The following is a 21,515-nucleotide window of genomic DNA, read 5'->3' as shown; positions in this document are numbered from 1 at the left end:
ATCAACTTTCTATATTGTTGCTATGAGTCAGTGGAATAGTTAAAGTCAAATGAGAATGCACCCATCAGTGAATGAGTATGAAAGAAATATTGTATTTGAGGGTGAGATGTGTTGTATTAGATGTATGTACCATATGTTTACAAGTCTTTGATCCACTTACACCAAAGTGTTACTCTTAACATCAGCCTGTCCAGGCACGACAGGTGGAAATTAGCGTTTTTGCTATAACTTGGCGTTGTACATCTTTCCTGTTTTTTTAAGGTCAATGTAAAATCGTGCATTGTCTCTGTCCAAATAAAAGCAAATCAATGAAGGCTGTGATTCACGCTCAAACAAAGGAGCAGCTTGTGGTCGATTGGCTACATCTAGTGGAAACTTTAAGATAAAGCAACAGAGGTTTTCTGTTCACAATAAAACTAAAATCTGACCAGGAAATGCATCAACACACGAAAACTATACATCCATTCAGTTGATAAAAAATATACAGTTAAAACATTAAAGACACTGTACCTGATTTTTCCTCTTTAGGCCTGTTTGAGCAGAAAAGTGTCCTGTCCCAGTACAGATATGTTGTATAAGCAGCTCTTGAGGTCTAAATAAGTCCTCTGTGTACTGTGTAGTTGTTGTTAGCTTTACTATGATGGCAAAACTCTGCTCTGGTCTCTGAGAGTTGTGGAAAGGGCCTATAAAATCATCGCAGTGAATAATTAGGATGTTCTGAATGTATAAGGTGAGTGAGGAATAACTTTGGACCACCACAAACAGTTTAAAACAAACTAGTTCTGTTTGTAACCTTTTTAAGAAGTAAAAATCAGGTACAGAGACTTTAAGTATTCAGCACAGTCCATCTGTTTAATTCAGTTTCAGAACCAGATGTTTTCTTACATTAATATTTAAAGGCCCATATTTCACATTTTTCTGATCTGTGTTATGTTTCCTCATCACAAACAGACCTGTAGTTGTGTTTTGTTTCATTCACACATGTTTAACACATGAACCCTACATATTGAGTTGCTCTCAAACAGAAAACACTCTGTTCCACCTTGTGATGTGGTAATATAGGAAGTGCTCCAATGTTCACTTGAAAGTTACCACTGAATGACATCACAAGGTGGAACAGAGCATTTTAATCTTTGGAGATGTAGACAGACTAATGATGAAGGGTCGCTCAAACATGTGTGAAAGAAACAAAACACAACTGCACATGTGTTTCTGAGGAGGAATCTCACAAGAGTCAATTTTGTTTAATATAGGACCTCGAAATAAAAGGACATGTCAAACACACAGGGCTGAGCAGCACAAGTGAACAGTTCATCATTTCAAATCCATCAGCTGTACCAGATTTTGGTTCAATATATTTTTAGAAGCTCTAACTTCTGATGGAAGTTTTAAAGCCACAGTATGTAACTTTTTAAACTCTGTTTTTCTTCAGTATTGATGTATTTTATCTCTCATAAGCATAAACATTTTGCACCATTTTTCACTGTTTTGCACAGTTTTAGTAGAGCCTTGTTCATTTTATTTGGAGGTTACCACATTTTAATCCTCCTGGGGGTTTTTGGCAATCGTCCTTCTCATTCTATTGTATAAAGCATCTTATTTTATATTTTTTTACCAAGTGAAAATAAATAAAACTACACTAAGCTTTTAACCAAGAAACAGACTAAAATCTGAGCTTTTCTCCATTCTGGTTATGTTTATTGCACTGACCACCCTCACCTTTGTTTCATTCACACATGTTTAACACACAAACCTGCAGATTTAGGCTGAGTTCTTCTCTCTTGTGATGTTGAGTGGTATTACAGGAAGTGCTCCAATGTGTTTTTAAACTTCACACACCTTCACTAGAATCATTTGGATAATTTCAGCCCTGGAACTGCCAATCTCTGAACTAAAGGCAAAAGGAGCTGTGAACTTGAAAACTACCACTACATGATGTCACAAGGTGGAACAGAGCATTTTGAGCTTTGAAAATGTAGACAGACTAATAACAAAGTGTTACTCAAACATGTATGAATGAATTAAAACACAACTCCAGGTGTGTTTTTGAAGAGGACATTATAACATGACTTAATTTCTCAAGCGTCATGTTGTGTAATATAGGACCTTTCAACAGACACCTCAGATGACAGCAGTGTAATGACCTATCACACCATTTCTCGTTCCTCCTCAAATATTTTCAGAAGGGGGGGGCATGATTCTATTAATGAAAGTAAACACTAAGAAGGTCAAGGGTCACCACTGTAATCCCACCCCCTGATTGGTTAATCCTGCTGCCCTGTGACTGGTCAGTTCTGACACAGTATCTTCAGTTCAGAGTAATGGACCAGAGCAGCTGGACCAGGACCGGACTAAAACAGGACTAGACCAGGACTACACCAGGACTAGACCAGAACTAGACCAGGACTCAGATCCAAAACCACTTTAAATGAGCCAATCACAGAAGTGCTGACAGGTCACATGACTCTGGAGTGAAGCCCCGCCCATTTTCACAGGTAAAACTGAATTTATCAATAAATATTTACATACTTATAGTGATACTTTGCAGCTGATGTCATCAACATTCCCTGGGAATGTGATGCTAACTAGAAACACTACTCTGTCTGAAGCTCTGTTACTCAAGTTAGACTCTGAGCTATATTTTAATATATGTATTTAATATATTTTAACTAAATCTGACCATAAAGAACTGACTTAGCTGGAACTACACAGTTGAGCTGATTTGTGCTGTTAAACAAGTCCCTCTCAAATAACATTACAGTCACAAACATTAGCCAAGTGTTTTTCAGTTAGTCTCTCTTGCCTTCTGAACATTCCACCTTAGAGACATATGTAGAACACCCCCAGTGTAATGTCACTACAAGTTACTCTTTACAGGAAACATGGACTAAACCAGGACTAAACCAGAACTGAACCAGGTCCAGGATGGGCTCTGGTCTGTGTAAGAAGAAACCACCCCCAGAACCAAAGGAGGACCCAGCCCCAAAGCACAGTCTGGTCTTGAACCTAACCCGAAGAGGACTCAAGGTAAGACCCGGTCTGGTCCTGGGTCTAGGTCCTGGACCATAGACTGTATAAAGTGACGGGAGTGACGTCAACCACAGTGTTCAGCTCCAAATTAAAGTTCATCAAGGCTAGCAGTAATAGCGGCTAATCTGAAGCCAAGTTCCATATTTGGAAACAAGAGTACCATAGCAACCAAAGAGCCAATGAGAAGCAAGGCTGTTAAAGATAACGCCCCGTATCACAGACTGTATACAACTCTGGACAGAGCTATCCCATGGATTTATTAAAATAACTGGACAGGGTATTGCTGCTTAGAGCTGTCTCGAGTCAGATTAGTGACCACTCATTGGTACTACAACAAAAAATCCCTCCTGCACAGAAAGGATTTTTCTCGTAGAGTAATCACAAACAGCTCGTGTTCAGCTGATAGAGACAGACAGGGACAGACAGGGACAGACAGAGACAGACAGGGACAGACAGGGACAGACAGAGACAGACAGGGACAGACAGGGACCGACAGGGACAGACAGGGACAGGCAGGCCACCTACAGCTTTCACACAGGTCGAATTTTGTGGTGATTTTGACCTATTTTCAGATCATAAACTTTTTCTCAGCTCTAAATCCGTCTGTTGTCTTTAAAAAAATGTTTTTTAATCGTTAGTTTTGGCTACACTCTCTGTCCGCTATAGCTAAGCTCAAGCTCTGATTGGTTAGAGTGTTCACATGGACATGAATGAGCACGTGAGCGATGTGAACGAGCCCAACTGTCATGAACAAGCCACAGGTTTAGAACATGGCTCAGAAGTGCAAAAACATTATCATTCAGAATTTATAAATATATATTTTTTATATTTATTATTCCCTTTCCTCCCACATGGGGGGTAGCTCAACTGCACATGGTCAATGGGCAGAGCAGAACCTGATGTAGCTAGCCACTAAAGGCTAAACTCACGACATGCGCTATTGAGAACAGCCCATTCACTTCAATGTGTGGCCATGTTTAGACCCCAGAGGCTTGAGCTAACCTGCCAGCTGCAGGTTAGCATGGGCACGATTTGGCTCTGTCGACATTTTGGTTTTAAACAGTTTGTTTAAAACCAAAATGTCAAAATAAAAACCCACATGATTCTGGGTTTTTATTTGACTATTTTGTCCGTAACTCAAGTACCTTCTTTTCCCAAGATTGCTCGTGCTGTCGTTAGCAACAGGTTTGATTGACAGTGTTGCTAAGCTCCAGCTCCCTGCTAAACCAGTGATGTTGGCAGGAAGAGACTTTCACCACCCTCTCTCCCCATTGAGTCTTTGGTTACCATGATATTCGTGGTCGCAATGTGTGTGTGAGGTGTTGGGGTACTCTCTCCTCTCTGTTTATTTGTGTGGGATGTTGAGGGGTACTCTCTCTTCTCTTTAGGTCGCGTCTGAGGCACTTGTTTGGTACTCTCTGAGGTACTCTCTCTCCTTTCAGGAGATCTGAACTAAGATCCCGACTCCGTATGTTGGGATGTTGGGGGTTTGGGGTAGTCTTGTTGGGATACTCTCTGAGACATTTCTTTCAGAAGGTCCCCTCTGAGGCATGGTCTCAGTCGCTCTCTCTGTATGTGTGTATGGGGTGTATTATCTGTGTGTGGGTCCTCGGGGTTCCGAGGTACTCTCTGAGATACTCTATGAGGTACCCTCTCCTCTCTCTCAGTATGTCTGTGGGGGGTTTTGGGGGTTCTGAGGTACTCTTTGAGGTAGTCTCTGAAGTTCTTTCTCCTCTATCTCTGTATGTGTGGGTGGGGTTCTGAGGTACTCTCTGAGGTACTCTCTCTACTTTGTAGGATGTCCCGGCAGAGGCCTGGTCTCAGTCTGATCTGCAGAAGCTGAACTTGTCCCTCAACTGTCTGCGCTCTGTGTCTCCTCAAATCTGTGTCCTCAAAAACCTGCAAGTCCTCAACCTGTGGGGCAACCAGGTCAGAACTAAACCAGGACCAAGCCAGGACTAAGCCAGGTCTAAACCAGGACTAAACCAGGACTTAACAAAGACTAAACACGCACTAGACCAGATCTAAGCCAGGTCTAAATTAGGATTGTACCAGGACTAAAACAGGACTGAACCAGAACTTAATTCTTGTTTAGTCCTAGTTTAGTCCTGGTTTAATCCTGGTTTGGACCTGCTTTAGACCTGGTTTAGACCTGGTTTAGCTCTGATGTCTCTGATGTTCCGTAGGTGTGTTCTCTTCCTTCAGAAGTGGGGGCACTGCAGAGGCTCAGAGTTCTGTTTTTATCCAGAAACAAACTCACAGAAATCCCAGAGGAGCTGGGACAGTGTACACAACTTGAGGTATTGGTACAAGTACTACTGAAGTACTACTACAAATACTACTGAAGTACTGCTACATACTACTGAACTACTACTACAAATACTACCGAAGTACTGCTACATACTACTGAAGCACTACTGCTACTAGTGCTACTACTGAAGTACAGTACTACAAATATTAAATAATACTACAAGTATTACTACTACCACTGCTACTACAACTTTTATCTAACTCTACTATGTTAAATGAATTTGGTCCATTTCCTGCACTGGTTTGCTCCATAGACCTTATATATAAATGGACATCTCTCACCTGCTAGCGGCCACATTCTAATTCACTTTCTATTTAAAAAAACGTAGCCTAGGATTAACCCAGACCTAACCCAGGTCTAACCCCATTCTAAACCAGGTCTAAACCAGGACTAAACCAGGCCTAACCCTGGTGTTTCATGGTCTTTGTTTCAGGTCCTCAGTGTGTCTCAGAACCAGCTGCGATCTTTGCCCTGGACTCTGTCAAACCTCCTCAACCTGAGGAAACTCAACCTGAGCAACAACCAGTTTAGCCAACTGCCCACCTGTGTGTACAGCCTCAGGAGTCTGGTACTACAGCTCCCATAATGCACCACTACTACATCACTACTGCAGAGCTCCATTGACTCTGGCTCCAATTCACTTTCTATCAAACTCCTTTGCCCCTCTCTCTGTAACTGCTGCTGTCAGACTTGTCACTTTGGTTTTATTTCATTCATTCGTGCTAGCTTAGTTTTGTTGTACCCTCCAGGGGTCAGACCTCTCTAGGAGCTAGTACCCTCCAGGGTCTGCCTCGGACCCTTGAAACAGGGAGGTATGGTTCCGATCCTTTCTAAAGCAAACCAGTGGAAATGAGGCTTATGTCCACTTCTTTATAGGCCACCATCTATGGGACAGTCTCAGGAGGAGTCTGTGACTACAATAGCCATAATGCAACTCTGACCCATTTCTCTCAGGTGTTTCTTGACCTGGGTTGGAACCTCCTGGAGAACCTGGCAGAGAACATCCAGAACCTGACAGAGCTCAGGATCTTAATCCTGGAGGGAAATCACCTGAACAGCCTGCCCAAAGCCTTGTGCAACCTGAGCAGGTACCAGTACTGAACCAGGACTAAACCAGGACTAAATCAGGACTAAACCAGGACTAAACCAGGACTAAAGAGGGACTAGACCAGGAGTAGACCGGGACTGAACCAGGACTAAACCAGGACTAAACCAGGACTAAACCAGGACTAAAGAGGGACTAGACCAGGAGTAGACCGGGACTGAACCAGGAACTAGATCAGGACTAAACCAGGACTAAGGCAGGATTAAACCAGGAGCAGCCTGCCCAAAGCTCTGTGCAACTTGAGCAGGCGCTTGGACTAAACCAGGACTGAACCAGGAGTAAACCAGGACTAAAATGGGTCTAAACCAGGAATAAACCTGGATTAATCTAGGACCAGTCTGCCCAAGGTCCTGCTTAAACTGAGCAGGTAGTAGACCAAGACTAAACCAGGACTAAACCAGGACTACATCAGAACTACATCAGGACTAAATCAGGACTAAACCACGTACTACACCAGATCTAAACCAGGTATAAACCAGGACTAAATCAGGACTAAAACAGGTCTTAACCAGGACTAAACCATGACTGAACATGATCTGTATTTCAGCCTGGAGCTGTTGAATGTTGACTTCAATGACATCAAAGATGTTCCTCAGGTAAAAACACATTTATCATTTTAACTGAACCCAGTCTGGTTCTCCTCTGGTTCTGACCTGCTCTCCTCTGACTGTCCTCTGGCTCTCCTCTGGTTCTCTTCTGGCTCTCTTCTTGTTCCTCTCTGGTTCTCTACTGGTTCTCCTCTGACTCTCCCCTGGTTCTCCCCTGGTTCCTCTCTGGCTCTCCTCTGGTTCTCCTCTGGTTCTCCTCTGGTTCTCCTCTGGTTCTCCTCTGGTTCTCCTCTGGTTCCTCTTTGGTTCTCCTCTTGCTCTCTTCTGGCTCTCCTCTGGTTCTCCTCTGGTTCTTCTCTGCAGGAGTTCCATCAGCTGACGGGGCTCCGCAGACTGGCCTGTCACCCTCTGGACTCAGGTCTGCACATTCTCCACAACCCTCTGATGAAGCCCACTAAGGAGGTGCTGGAGGGAGGGCTGAATGCGCTGTACAGCTACCTCAGGACCCCCGCATAGACCAGACCAGGACCAGATCAGCACCAGACCAGGACCAGAGACCAGACTGAGTCCAGACCCTCCCCTAAGTCCAGTGAGATGTTGGATGGATGTGGGCCCCATCTGAATGTAACTCTCTTTGTTTAAACCTGCTCAGGTGTGAAGAGTCAGAGAGAAGTCAGATTACTCACATCAGATGGAACTATTTACATCACATTTACTTAATATCAGAGTTGTGTGTTACTCAGCCGTCATTAAAAAGGGGGTATTTAACTTCTGGGGTATTTTGCTTTTACTTTTGTTTTTGACACTCCATTGTCTTCCCTCCCTTTGCTAAGTCACTCCCCCTGCAGAGTGATGTCGCATTACAATCACTGTACATGCCACTAATGAAACTACTGCACAGGTGTGTCCAGTTGTTGTGTACAGATTTTTATCCTGCTTTTGGTATATTTATGGAGGAGTATGGGAGCATGGGTGACGTAGGCTTGTGGGCGGAGCCTTGTAGAGGATCATACAGCTGACGCGTCTATAAACGCTTCAGGCCACACTTTTGATGAGGGAAAAACATTTTAACATGGTAGAAAGCTCAAAAAGTAGATTTTTAACTTTAACCGTCAGTGTTTAGTGTAACATGCCTATAACAGGTCACACACTATTTATCAAAACACACTTAAGACAATTATGTTTTACTAACAATGTACTTTTTTAGGGTTAAAATTTTACTTCCTGACTCAAAACTGACTTTTTTTTTTTAAGTATAAGAAAACAGTAAGTATCAGAAAAATGTGTAAATTGTCACAGTTGTCACACTTTAAGTTAACATTTTTAACAGTAATACACTGACTGTTTTTGTATTCAAAAGTGTATAATGAATATTTTGAAATAAATAAATACTGTTTTAACCCAAGACTGACTAAACCAGGTCTAAACCAGGACTAAACCAGGTCTAAACCAAGACTAAACTAGGACTACGCCAGGTCTAAACCAGAATTGAACCAGGACTGAACCAGGACTAAATGAGGACTAACTCCGAACTACACCATGTCTAAACCAAGACTAAACCAGGACTAAACCAGGTCTAAACCAGGACTAAACCAAAACTAAACCAGGTCTAAAGCAGGACTAAACCAAAACTAAACCAGGTCTAAAGCAGGACTCGTGGTTCTGTTTCTTGTGGGTCGATGTCGTTTATGTTAAACTGGCTTTAATCGAAGCATGACTTTTCCATGAACCCTCCTTAGAAAAGGAAATAAGGAAGTAGGAGAGAGGAGACAAGGAGCTAGGAGATGAGGAGATGAGGAGAAAGAATTCTGCTTCATTTATCCACTGTTTCTGCCAACATGCACTAATATGTGCACGAGTCAGGAGCGTGCACGTGCCAGGAGCGTGCACGAGCCAGGAGCGTGCACGTGCCAGGAGCGTGCACAAGGGAGAGGCTTCCAACTATGTATCGATCTGAGATCTGCATTACATCACTACAACTACAGAGTACTTAGTCCTGATTTAGACATGGTTAAGTCCTAGTTTATTCCTGGTTTGGACCTAGTTTAGACCTTGTTTTAGACCTGGTTTAGACCTGGTTTAGACCTGGTTTAGACATGGTTTAGACCTGGTTTAGACCTGGTTTAGACCTGATTTATAGCAGTTTCAGAAATGGTTCAGACCTGGTTTAGTCTTAGTTTAAACCAAGTCCAGACCAAGTCCAGACCTGGTCCAGTCCTGGTTCAGTTCTGGTCTCTGTATATCCTGTGTTATATCTGATTATAATAATAATGCGTTTTATTGACGTTTGGTCAGAGACGTGTCAGATCCTCACAGGCTCTGATTCAGACATCGACCCAGGACCAGGTCTAGACCAGGAACAGGACCAGAACAGGACCAGGTCTAGACCAGGAGCAGGACCAGACCAGGAGCAGGACCAGACCAGGACCAGGTCTAGACCAGGACAAGGACCAGGTCTATACCAGGACCAGACAAGAATCAGATTAAAACCAAACCAGGACTAGAGCAGAGGACCAGGTCTGGGCCAGGACCAGACCAGGACCAGACTAGAACCAGACCAGGACCAGAGCAGGACCAGGTCTAGGTCAGGTCCAGATCAGGACCAAATCAGGACCAGACATGGACTAAACCAGAACTAAACCAGGGCTATAGCAGGTCTGGAGAGGTCTCAGCTGGGGCTGGGAGGTTGTGGGTCTGTGATGGAAAATGGACTCATTAGAATCTAACACAGATCAATAAAAGTGATCAAGACAAAACATGCCCCCCCTCCCACCCTGCTCTTAAATGCACACACACACACTACTACACACACACCATAACTGCTGCCTGCCTCCCCCACACTAAACGAGCGATCATCCACCCTAAACCAGGATTTAACCAAGACAAAACCAGGACTTTGTCGGTCTCTGAGTGCGCTGTGGAGGCGTCTGAGAACTATTTCAGGTCTAAAGCAGGACTCTCTCGGTCTAGGTCTTGCTGAGGGCCTGTGGAGGTGTTTGAGGACTAAACCGGATATAAGTGACGACTCTCCAGTCTGAACCTCGTCTACTACAAACCCAGTCTACATCTGGTCTAAATCCGGTATAAACCCAGTCTAAACTCGGTCTAAACACGGTCTAAACCTGGTCTAAATACGGTCTAAACCTGGTCTAAACCCTGTCTAAACCTGGTTTAAACTCGGTCTAAACCCATCTGAACCCGGTCTAAACCCATCTAAACCCGGTCTAAACCCATCTAAACCCGGTCTAAACCCATCTAAACCCGGTCTAAACCTGTCTAAACACAGTCTAAACCCATCTAAACCCGGTCTAAACCTGTCTAAACCCGGTCTAAACCCATCTAAACCCGGTCTAAACCTGTCTAAACACAGTCTAAACCCATCTAAACCCGGTCTAAACCTGTCTAAACCCGGTCTAAACCCATCTAAACCCGGTCTAAACCTGTCTAAACCCGGTCTAAACCCTGTCTAAACCTGGACTCTTGCTGATGGCCGTGGAGGCGTCTGAGGAGATGGAAGCTTGAGCTGATTTGATTATTTCTGAAATGTGAGAATTTTAATCAGATTTTCTCCAACTGCTCCTCACCCTAACCCTCCAACTGAAAGACACCTGCACCACTGTGTCAGATGCCCTCCAGCTGCCCATTCCTGCTTGTCTTTACTTGTCTAACCTTAACCTAAATCTGATAATGCTAAATTTGCCTAAAACTATCTATTATTCTGTTTTGTAAGTTTCACTTTTGTTCTTGACATTCTCTGTCTGACCTCCCTTCGCTCCCCTCAAACCCCCTTCAGAACACTATCACAACAGAGCCTTGTACATGTTTTTGATTTGGTAACAACATTATAACATGGTAGAAAAGCTCCAAAAAGTAGATTTTGCACAATACCTCCTCTTTAAACCCTAACCGTAACCTATTTGAACCCAAATTTGAATGTGTTTTTAAAGCAACCGTAGCTCTGATAATAAAGGGAGTCTGGTCCTTGTGATGTGAGTGTGTGCAAAGTTAAGTCCCCACACTGAGAAACACACACAAACCCAAACACACTAACACAAACCACACACACACACAGACACACACACTGATGCATTTAAAAGTGGGAGGGGCCTCACAGAGCATCCCAGAACAGGAGAACAAGCTCCTCAGAGCAGACACGAGAGAAGAAGAGACAAGGAGGCAAGAGAGGAGGCATCTGAGGAGACACGGAAACAAGGAAGCATCTAAGGAAACAAAAAAGGAGGCATCTGAGGACATAAGGCATATCTAAGGAGACAGGGAGGCAAGAGAGGAAGCATCTGAGGAGATAAGGAAACTGGGGGGGACTTTAGGAAAGTATCTAAGGAGACAAACAAGGAGGCATTGGCGGACACGAGGGGGAAGGAAACTTCAGAGGAGCTTTCAGAGGAGAGGAGTTAGGAGACATATGAGGAGGATGGAGTTGCAGCCCTGAGCATTCACAAGTCAATGGACTTTTTTTGAAGCTGATACCGCTCTGTGGACCTGGTCCGGACCCGTTCTCGGACCCGTTCTCGGACCCGTTCTCGGACCCGTTCTTGGACCCGTTCTTGGACCTGGTCTAGACCTGGTCTGAACCTGGTCTCTAAATTTGGTGAAGATTTTGTGAAGACCTGGCGATGCTGGTCCGGTGCGATCTGGCCGTTGTCATGGTGACACTGATGGTGGTCACCGCGGGAGATGGAGCCAGAGTCGTCAGCGGTGAGTCGGGATTAACTGAACCCAAACTCTGGTTTAATGTGTCTGTTTACACAGAGGAGAAAGAACTGTGTAGAACCAACTCAAACATGTGAGTCCAGAGTTAGTTCGGTTTCATAAATGTTTAAAATCATGTTTCAAATGTTTATTGTTTAAAGAAAAAAGAAAGAGTTGTTTTGAGTCAGACCTGAGTCTCTGAGGAACATCTGTGTAAGAGGATCGCGTCCATTTACTGGTGATATGAGTCACTCCTCATGAATCAGAGACCTGTTTGGACCAGGTTTAGACCTGGTTTAATCCTGTTTAGAATGCGAGTTTAGTCCTGGTGTAGACCTGGTGTAGTCCTGGTTTAGACCCAGTCTCAGACCTGGTTTAGACCTGGTACAGTCCTGGCTAGGTCCTGATTCAGTCCTGGTTTAGTCCAACTTTAAATCCGGTTTAGACCTGGTCTAGTTCTGATTCGGTACTGGTTTAGACCTGGTTCAATCCTGGTTTAGCCCTGGTTTAGTCCTGGTTCAGATCTGGTCTCAGACCGGTTTCTGGGTCGTAGAGGGAGAAGAGTTTAAATTGAATCAGGGAATCTAAAGAAATATGATCCAGACTTCAGCTCTAAAACAAGAATCTCTCTGAGCCTCAGAAAAGGACCTAGTTTAGACCTGGTTTAGTACTGGTTCAGTCATGGTTTAGTCCTGGTTTAGTCCTGGTTTAATCCTGGTTTAGTTCTGGTTTAGTCCTTCTCATCTGTTCATCACGTCTTTAAGGTTGAATAATGGCTCCACTTTTTGAAGCTGTTGTGAGAAAATCATTTGACTTTTGTTCATTTATACCTGCAGAGAAGACACTGAACTCTGTGCCAGTTTGTATCTCATGTAGATAGGCTCAGTACAGAGATATTAACCATAAACCAGGTCAACACGTCTACAATCTGACACTTACCCAGCAAACTCCACCTGAGAGTTCTGATCCATCTCCAGCTCAGGTTAAATATGTGATTTCATACTCACAGATGGGACAGAGACAGTTACTATTGATCACATTGTACATTGTCATGAAATATCCAAGAGGTAAATTCACAAATGAATCTGATCGTTTCTATTAGTGCCTAGACCCAAGAACTCACTGTATTACAACACAAATCTGCATTTGAACAATATTCATTTTAGCTGCCCTCCTTTGTATTAAATATGATTGGTCTATACAATATTGTGACGTCACCTGAAACACAGCCACAGTCTGAGCAGACAGAGGAGAGCGCTAGAGTGATGATCAGCTCTGTGTGTGGGAGACTCAGTGTAATATATACAGTATATACAGAGAGGAGGGTGTGTGCATGAGTGTGTGGGGGTGTGTGTGTGTGTGTGCGTGTGGGTGGGCGTTGGGGGGTTGGGGGTGGAGGGGGGTAAAGTGATGATGCTGCAGAAGAGAATGCAGCTAATCACTTAAAGTAGCTCAGTCTGTCTTTAACACGATTAATCAGCGCTTACAGCCCCCCCGGGAATACAACCCCCATCCTCACCCTAATGCTCACACACACACCACCGAGCACCCATACCCCCCCCCCCCCCCCACACACACACACACACTGCACCCACCCCTGAGAATCTTATTCTCCACCCTCAAACTAATACACACACACAGCACCCATAACCTCCACACACACACACACACACACACACACCCCCACCCACGCACATACACCCCCACACACACACTCACACACACCCACACACACACTGCACCCACCCCCTGAGTATCTATCCCCTACCCTCACCCTAATTCCCCCCACACACACACTGCACCCACTAGCCACTAGTATCCATAAAACTACTACAGTTGCCAAGTCTACTTCTTTGTAACGACTTGGGCATCTTTTTTTTTTTTTTGGAAAGTCTCTTGTAAATGCTGAGAGCCGCGGGTTGTGTTTTTGGGCTTGTTCCCGAGAGGCACTTTCACATAAAAGTGATAAAAGTTGTCATTTATCAATTCTGCTTCACAAGTTGTTATTGATGTTAAATATGCTAATAAATATGCACATCTCATTAGCACTGATTCAGCTGACACAACATTTAAATCAGACATACTGTGCTTGTCTGCTCTATAGTTATAATCTATGACACGTGTGGATCATTGTGTTATAATTTGCACATTTTAATAGCTGCACATCACACTAGCGAGCAGTGCATTTTTTTCATTTGTACCAAAATTACTACTCAATGCTGTTGAATCCTACATGTGTCACCGATTAAGAAAAGACAATTAGAGAAATAAGTAAGAATGTCACAGTGGCCGTGTACCGGTGGAGGTGAAAACGGGCGTTTTGTAAATAAGATTTTGCCTCTTGAAAATAAGATTAGAAGAAGAGATTAGAGATTACTCAAATATGAATGAATCACTCCAAAAGCAACTTCAGAGGGTCAATGAGAAGGAAATGACTATAACATGGTTACAAGCTCTGAAAAGTCCAGTTTACAGAATGGGTCTGATTTAAATGCTTTTTGGGGCTTTTTTGTGGGGCTCAGGGGGCTTGTTTTGGGTTTTCTTCAAAGGCTTACTTGCTTGTTGCTCTCTGAAAACCTGGCAACCCTGCTCAGAGCCCAGCCAAATACAGCACCCTCACAGCTCCAGATCAGACACAGACATACAGATATTACACAGAATTGAGCCCACTGCTGGGTTTTATTCTACTGTCATGTGCTGTATCTGTTTATTGATACTTTGTAGTGACATACCACCCGGGGTGTTCTGAATGTATGTGCATGGCGGAACGTTGAGTAGTTACCATGGTGACACAATGCACACATTAGCAAACACAGCCTGATAAGTTTTTAGTAAGGCTAGTCTGAAAACTCAAGAAAAAAACCCAAATGAATTTAAGAAGCACAATTTCTAGAGCCTGTGATCAATATGAGCATTTATGGTCCTTTTTCAACAAAAAGATTAAAGCAGGGGTGTCAAACTCATTTTCACAAAGGGCCACATCAACAAAATGGCCGCTCTCAAAGGGCCAGATATAACTCACTGTAAGATAAATGTCACTAAATGCAATCAAATTTAATGTCAAATAAATGCAGCTACTTTTGAATCTTGTTGATTAACCATTTCTATATTTATTACTTATTCAAGTTACAAATACTGCAGATGGATTTGCATAGATAAGAAAAAATGGCTGTTTAACTGTGTATCTAATGATAAACTGACATATTAAAACAATCATACCTTTTAATTTACTTTGTCGCGGGCCACATAAAATTACATGGCGGGCCGCATTTGGCCCACGGGCCTTGAGTTTGACATATGTGGATTAAAGTGACCAAATGAAAAAAAAAACCTGTTGGCTAATGCCATCTAGCTTGTGACTGTAGTGTTATTTGAGAGTGACTTGTTTAACAGCACAAATCAGCTCACCTGTTGCATTTCCTACTAAGTCAGATTTGGTCAGATTGTGTTAAAATAAAGATGATAATCCATAATCCCTCAGTCGTCCAGGTGTGACCCATAGCAAAAGAAAAAATGTATTCTTCAACTGGACAAAAGTTATAGGAGTAAAGATGTCTGTGTAATCCCTTGTCTGACCCCTAGTACTAGCCAAAAGTAAAATCTGTCTGTTTCGGTGCTCATCCAAGCCGCTTCTTCAGTTCTGGTCAGATCACTGGTGGACACTGCCTTATATCTGTCTGAAGAGAGGAGCTCACTACAGTGAAACTAACACACCTGTTTGTTTACAGTTTCTGTTTGTTGGCTAGGTCTATTGAAGTACGCCTGAGTCATATTTTGCATAATCGTTCAGGCTCAAATGTGTGCTGCAGTAGTAACTACAGGAGAGGACCAGCGACTCCAAGTAGAAGTCTTCAGAAAGCCCACATACTGACCAATACCTTTTGATTCACACCATCCACTGCAGCACAAACTCAGAATTATTCAAACATTACAACACTGAAGGAAAAGTGGAAGAAGAACAACATGTGGAGAAATCCCTCTCGGCTTGTGGATATCCAAAGTTGCCCTTCAGTAGATCTCAGAAAGCTAAAAAACAGAACAACAGGGGATCTGAACCTTCAAGGAAAGGTGTAACTATTCCTTACACAGCGGGTGTGTCTGAAAAACTTCAGAGAATTTTCAGACAATATTAAATTCTGATCTTTTTAATACACAGAAACTGGTTTATCTAAACGACAAAACCCAGAGCCATAAACAAAGTAATGTAGTCTACTCCATTCAGTGTAGTGTAGAGTACAGTGAGCATTACACTGGAGAAATTAAACAGCCACTTCATAAGAGAATGAACCAACACCAACACAAGAGCAACACAGGACACCAGTCTTCTGTGCATCTCCATCTCAAAGACACTAACCACTCCTTTGAAGACAGAAAAGAAAAAGAAATGGTTTAAGAGAGGAGTTAAAGAGGCCATTTTTGTCGGGAAAGAAATATATTTTTGCACAGGAATGGGGGGCTTAGACATCATCCATCTCCTATACTCCATCCTCTGGCCCAAAGCAAAACAAGGAAATCAATAGTGCTAGCCAGTGAGCCAACAGGTGTGAGAGCACCCATTAGGGGTCTGGATGATTATGTGAAGTATGTCTCAGGCATAGTGCACACTTAGTGTAGTTCAATAGACCTTGTCAACAAACAGAAACTGTAAACAGTAGGTGTGTTAGTTTCAGTGTAGTTAGCTCATCCCTTGGCTTAACCTGGATACTGAAATCAGGAAAACCTGATCATAATATGCACCTAATAATTGATACTTTGCAGCTGAAGTCACTCTTAAATAACATTACTGTCACGAGCTAGCTAGCATTAGCCAACAGTTTTTCAGTTAGTCACTCTCACCTTTTTGTTAAAAATCAAACACCTGAACAGGACCATGGACGCTCGGATTGATCACAGGCTCCTGAAAATGTACTGTTTACATTTTTTTTTTTTTTCTTGGGTTTCAGACTATTTCAAAACATTTTTGGCAGTGTGTGTGAGACTTTCCATTGTGTCACCATGGTAACTGCTGAACATTCCACCATAGATACATGATACCCTTGGCATGATGTCACTGCAAAGGGCAGGTTATTTCCACCCCTGTTTCCTTTGGTCCTGGTTCTCCCAGATGTTCCATAGGATCAGGGGTCCCATGGGGTCTTCCTGGTTCTGTGGTTCTAATAGTTTTGGACCTGTTCTGGTTCTTCGGGTCTGACCATATTCTCCTATATATCTCTGGACATAACTAATCCATTAGCCACTGTGTTCCAAATAGGAAGAGAGCATGGGTGTGATTCGGCTCCATCGACTATGGATCCAATTCATTTTCCGTGAACCGTGGCCTCTTTCTCATCATTCTGACCTTAAAATGTTGTTTTAACTTACTCTACAAGATTCTGGTATTTTTATTTTGCTATTTTGTCTCTAAATCAAGATATGAACATTAATAACAGACCAATCAGACACCTTCTTTAATTGACAGCGTTGCTAAGGGAAGGGGCGTTACCTTCAACACCCTTGCTCCTGATTGGCTCTTTGGTTGCTATGATACTATCGGTTAGTATTCCAAATCTGTCTATGGGTCAGATGGTGTGCTCGGTAAAATCCTCTTGGTTCTGGTTCTGATGGTTCTGTCTGGTTCTGATTGTTGTGTTGAGTTCCTTAGGTCAGACGGTGTGCCCGGTTCCTGGCGAGCCCTGTTATAAGATGGCGTACTTCCGCTCGGTGACCAGCAGGGTGTCCTTCTCTGAGGCGGTGCAGGCCTGTGACACAGACAAGGGGGCGCTACTGAGCATTGAGTCTGAGGAGGAGCAGAGGACAATCGAGAGACTGCTAAAGGTGAGAGAGAGGAGAGAGAGAGAGCAAAGAGAGAGGAGAGAGGGGGTTGGGATGAGGAGAGAGAGAGAGAGAGAGAGAAGAGGGGGAGAGAGGGGGGATATGGGTGAGAGAAGGGGGAGAGAGTGAGAGAGAGTGGAGAGATGACAGAGACAGAAGAGAGAAAGAACTTTAAACTAAGCCAAGAATCCCATCGCTATAAGACACACAGAGGGGGGGACATCTGACACATGGGGAGGGCATCTGATGTAACTGGTGTGTGCTCAGGAGCTCCGTTCTGGTGCTGGCTCGGACTCGGGGATCACAGACGGAGACTTTTGGATCGGACTGACCCGGACTGAGACCTGGGACCAGAACCAGACTCAGTCCTGCCCCGGGCTGTACCAGTGGACCGACGGCAGCAGCGCCACATACAGGTACATATAATACAAAGATACACAGTACTCTGACAGAGCACTCTGACACAGTACTCTGACACAGTACTCTGACAGAGCACTCTGAGAATATTTTTCAGATGTATTTTGATGTGTGTATTTTAGACACTGGTCCGAGATTGAGCCCCCCTGCGGCAGCCTGTACTTGGACAGTACTTTGAGACAGTACTTAACAATGTTTATCTCATGTGTACTCAAACACTGGTACTTTGATAGTACTTACAAATGTACTTTAGACACTGCTACAAGTACAAGTTGTAGTGCGACAGCCTGTTACACAGTACTTTGACAGCACTCTGATGTGTGTGTATATATATGTATATATGTGTGTGTGTGTGTGTGTGTGTGTGTGTGTACTTTAGACACTGGTACGAGGATGAGCCGTCGTGTGGTGGCGAGGCCTGTGTGGTCATGTACCATCAACCCACTGCACTTCCTGGAGTGGGCGGGGCTTATCTGCACCAATGGAATGATGACCGCTGCAACATGAAGCACAACTTCATCTGCAAGTACCACCCAGGTACTACTACTACAAATACTACTGCTACTACTGCAAGTACATTGGAAGTATTTTCTCTGCTGCTACTAAATACTGTTGTGCTTTTAATACTGAGGTCTGGGTTGCTGTACCCTCCTGTTTAAACTGCACTCCAGGCAGTAGTAGCACTAGTATTCATAGTACTTGTACTGCAGTAGTAGTAGAATTCATAGTACTTGTACTACAGTAGTAGTAGGAGTAGTATTCATAATAGTTGCACTGCAGTACTTGTGTCTCAGAGTGTAATGTGTTATTGTTGTTTCAGACTCAGAGCTCAGGACTCACAGTGACTCTCCACATCTCACAGTGACCACAGGTAACATGACCTCTGACCCCACCCCTACAACCCTAATCTGACCCCACCCCTACAACCCAACCGTTGTGGAAAATGTCTACTGAGCATGCGCGAATATGTAAAAAAAAAAAAAAAAAAAAAAAAGAATTAAAAAATGTAACCGTTAAATGCAGTTAAGATAAACGTTTACATTGGTATTAAAGTATTTAAAAACTACACCGCTGATTTCAGTTCTCATCATTAATGTTAAATTGTGTGTAGTTCACGTCAGCGGCCACTTGAGTGCGCACTACAGCTGATGTTTTTATTTAATATAGTGAGACGTGCTATAAAAATCTTTTTTCTTTATATATATATATATATATATATATATATATATATATATATATATATATATATATATATATATATATATATATATATATATATATATATATATATATATATATATATATATATATAAAATCTCTCTGTTTCAGAGTCGACTCCAGAGAAAGAAAAAGAGGCTCCACCTCAAACCCAGGACACAGACTCAGGTCTGAAACACAGCACCAAGTACTGACAAAGTACTAACAAAGTACTAACACTAAGTACTGACAAAGTACTAACACAGCACTAAGTACTCACAAAATACTAACACTGTACAAAGTACTCACCAAGTACTAACACAGTACAAAGTACTTATAAAGTACAACAACTGTACAAAGTACAGCTACAGTAAAAATACAGTACAATGTACTACCAAAGTACAACCACAGCACGAAACGGAGGAGCAGTACAAGTTCTGTATGACAAATACAAATACGAAGTACCAGTATTAGCAGTAGTATTAGTAGTAGTATTTGCAGTAATAGTACTTGTACACTACATAGGTACTCTGCTGTTGTACAAAGTGATTTAGAAGTAATAGCATTTGCAGTAATAGTACTTGCATACTCCTCAGGTACTCTGCTGTTGTACATAGTGATTCCTACGATTCCTCTTCTGCTGCTGATTCTCGTGGCCTCAGGAAGCTGCTGTTGTCAGAGACTGCACCACACGTCAGTACTTTAAATATACTCAAGTACTGCAAAATGTACTATATATCTACTGAAAATTTAATTAAAATATGCACAAAAACGTCATAAACTGATACATAAATACATAAACTGCATGTGTTCTTATACTTTGTGTCTATCCACAGTAAATCTCGCTCCAAAACTCCGGCCGACCAATCAAACCTGTGGATCTCCTCGTCTCCTAAAGCGCACGTCTGAGCCTCCTACCTCCTATGGCCTACCTCCTAGCTCCTACCTCCTAGCTCCTATCTCCTTCGGCTGCACAGACCTGATGCTAAAGCTACAATCTATTACACCTGTCAATACAAAGAACTTTCTCTAAAACTGGTTCAGATCAGTGTAGACCTGGTTCAGACCTGGTTCACCACTAGTCCAGTCCTGATTATAAAACTGTATATATTCTATTTCACTCTCAGTGAAATCCTCTGAAATAACTTAAATCATAAACTAGTTCAGACTTGGTTCAATCCTGTGTGTAGACCTGGTTCACATCTGTGTTAAACTTGTCCAAACCATAGACTGTGTATTTAAATGGACATATCTGTCCCACTAGCTGCCGTTTTCCAAACAGGAAGTGAGCATGGTCACACTTCCAGTTCCTTTGGCTCTGAAAAACCGTGTCCCCTCTCTCTGTAACTGCTGCTGTCACACTCATCATTTTGGTACAAAAATATTCACGTTCACCTGCTTTACATGATCCTGGGGTTTTTATTTAACTATTTTGTCTGTAGATATGAACATTAACGTCAGACAATACCGAGGTCGCTCCCGCTAGCCTTAGCAACAGATTTTATTGACAGTGTTGCTAAGCGCTGCTAAACTAGCGTTACGGGCGAGAAAGGGCGTGCCTTCAATAACCTCACTCCTGATTGGCTCTATGCTGCTATGATACTCACGGTCAGAATTTCAAATATGGAGCTCAGCAGTGGAGTGCGGTGACTCAAAATGACTCAGTATATATGCATTTAATGTCAGTAAAAATAAATATACTACTTTGCAGTTTAGTTTCTGTGAAAGGTGGCACTATTAAATTGTCATTGACTAAATATTGATATCCACTCCATGTCTGCTTACCTGCTCACAAAAGTCACCGCATGCTACTGGAACTCGGCTCCAAATTGACCACTATAACTGCTAACCTCCATGAGCTTCATCTGGAGCCAAAGTCTGCAGGTGACACTTAGCCCACTTCTTTACACAGTCTATGCTCTAAACCCACAAAGACCCAGTTCAAGTCCTCTGAAGTTTTCTCGTGTTCTTGGTCCTGTCGTGAATCTTCATCTGACCGAGTGCTGTGCTGTGAGATAAGTCCAAAATAAACTCATTTACACCACATGTTTCATCTGTTTATTTACCATAAAACTATAGAATAAAACACAGGGTATGAGACAAAAGCTTCAGTCACAACAAAAAGGATGGCCAGGTTTGTAGTCCAGAGGAAGTTTTCTGGTTCAGGTTTGCAGCTAAAATACATTTAAATACTTGCCACTGTTAAAATAATGTAAAAAATAAGATTCTTCTGCACTGATTTCATAGATTCAAGATTGGTGCAAATGTATTTAAAAGAAATCAGGCTCCATGTTTGTAGTCTACAGTGTATGATATCAGTGAAATGTCAGGACCACAGGACTTCAAATATGTCTGCCAGAGGTTTCATATTTGTAGTCCTTATAGA

At 42.8% G+C, this 21,515-nt stretch overlaps 2 protein-coding genes across 3 annotated transcripts; both read left to right on the top strand.

The window, feature by feature from the left end:
• The first annotated feature begins 2,299 nt into the window (after nucleotides 1–2,299).
• LOC117388036 (leucine-rich repeat-containing protein 30-like) lies at nucleotides 2,300–8,158 on the top strand. 2 transcript variants are annotated; one of them, XM_033985483.2, is made up of 8 exons: nucleotides 2,300–2,495; nucleotides 2,878–3,027; nucleotides 4,828–4,959; nucleotides 5,217–5,330; nucleotides 5,775–5,909; nucleotides 6,296–6,429; nucleotides 6,994–7,042; nucleotides 7,358–8,158. In XM_033985483.2, the coding sequence occupies exons 2-8, from the start codon at nucleotides 2,926–2,928 to the stop codon at nucleotides 7,508–7,510; spliced, it is 819 nt and encodes a 272-aa protein (XP_033841374.1). In that variant the 5' UTR covers nucleotides 2,300–2,495; nucleotides 2,878–2,925; the 3' UTR covers nucleotides 7,511–8,158. The 2 variants fall into 2 exon arrangements, with proteins under 2 accessions (XP_033841374.1, XP_055086163.1); XM_055230188.1 differs by lacking the exon at nucleotides 5,217–5,330 and having other exon boundaries at nucleotides 2,313–2,495; nucleotides 7,358–8,071.
• Nucleotides 8,159–9,179: 1,021 nt separating this feature from the next.
• Nucleotides 9,180–21,203, top strand: chodl (chondrolectin). The gene is made up of 8 exons (XM_055230186.1): nucleotides 9,180–11,710; nucleotides 17,346–17,518; nucleotides 17,783–17,931; nucleotides 18,312–18,469; nucleotides 18,753–18,803; nucleotides 19,262–19,318; nucleotides 19,726–19,822; nucleotides 19,966–21,203. Exons 1-8 carry the CDS (start codon nucleotides 11,629–11,631, stop codon nucleotides 20,036–20,038), a joined length of 840 nt encoding a protein of 279 aa, XP_055086161.1. The 5' UTR covers nucleotides 9,180–11,628; the 3' UTR covers nucleotides 20,039–21,203.
• Nucleotides 21,204–21,515: the final 312 nt, after the last annotated feature.

This window comes from Periophthalmus magnuspinnatus, chromosome 20, assembly GCF_009829125.3.
Source record: "Periophthalmus magnuspinnatus isolate fPerMag1 chromosome 20, fPerMag1.2.pri, whole genome shotgun sequence".
Classification (NCBI taxonomy): domain Eukaryota; kingdom Metazoa; phylum Chordata; class Actinopteri; order Gobiiformes; family Gobiidae; genus Periophthalmus; species Periophthalmus magnuspinnatus.
This window is presented reverse-complemented; position numbering and strand designations above follow the sequence as displayed.

Excerpts from the sequence above, each read along its gene's own strand:
- LOC117388036 (XM_033985483.2), top strand. The coding sequence starts at position 2,926 with ATGGGCTCTGGTCTGTGTAAGAAGAAACCACCCCCAGAACCAAAGGAG. Across the intron at positions 5,910-6,295 it reads TGTACAGCCTCAGGAGTCTG|GTGTTTCTTGACCTGGGTTG; the intron begins GTACTACAGCTC and ends CATTTCTCTCAG. Across the intron at positions 7,043-7,357 it reads ACATCAAAGATGTTCCTCAG|GAGTTCCATCAGCTGACGGG; the intron begins GTAAAAACACAT and ends TCTTCTCTGCAG.
- chodl (XM_055230186.1), top strand. The coding sequence starts at position 11,629 with ATGCTGGTCCGGTGCGATCTGGCCGTTGTCATGGTGACACTGATGGTG. Across the intron at positions 18,470-18,752 it reads CATCTGCAAGTACCACCCAG|ACTCAGAGCTCAGGACTCAC; the intron begins GTACTACTACTA and ends TTGTTGTTTCAG. Across the intron at positions 19,319-19,725 it reads AACCCAGGACACAGACTCAG|GTACTCTGCTGTTGTACATA; the intron begins GTCTGAAACACA and ends CATACTCCTCAG.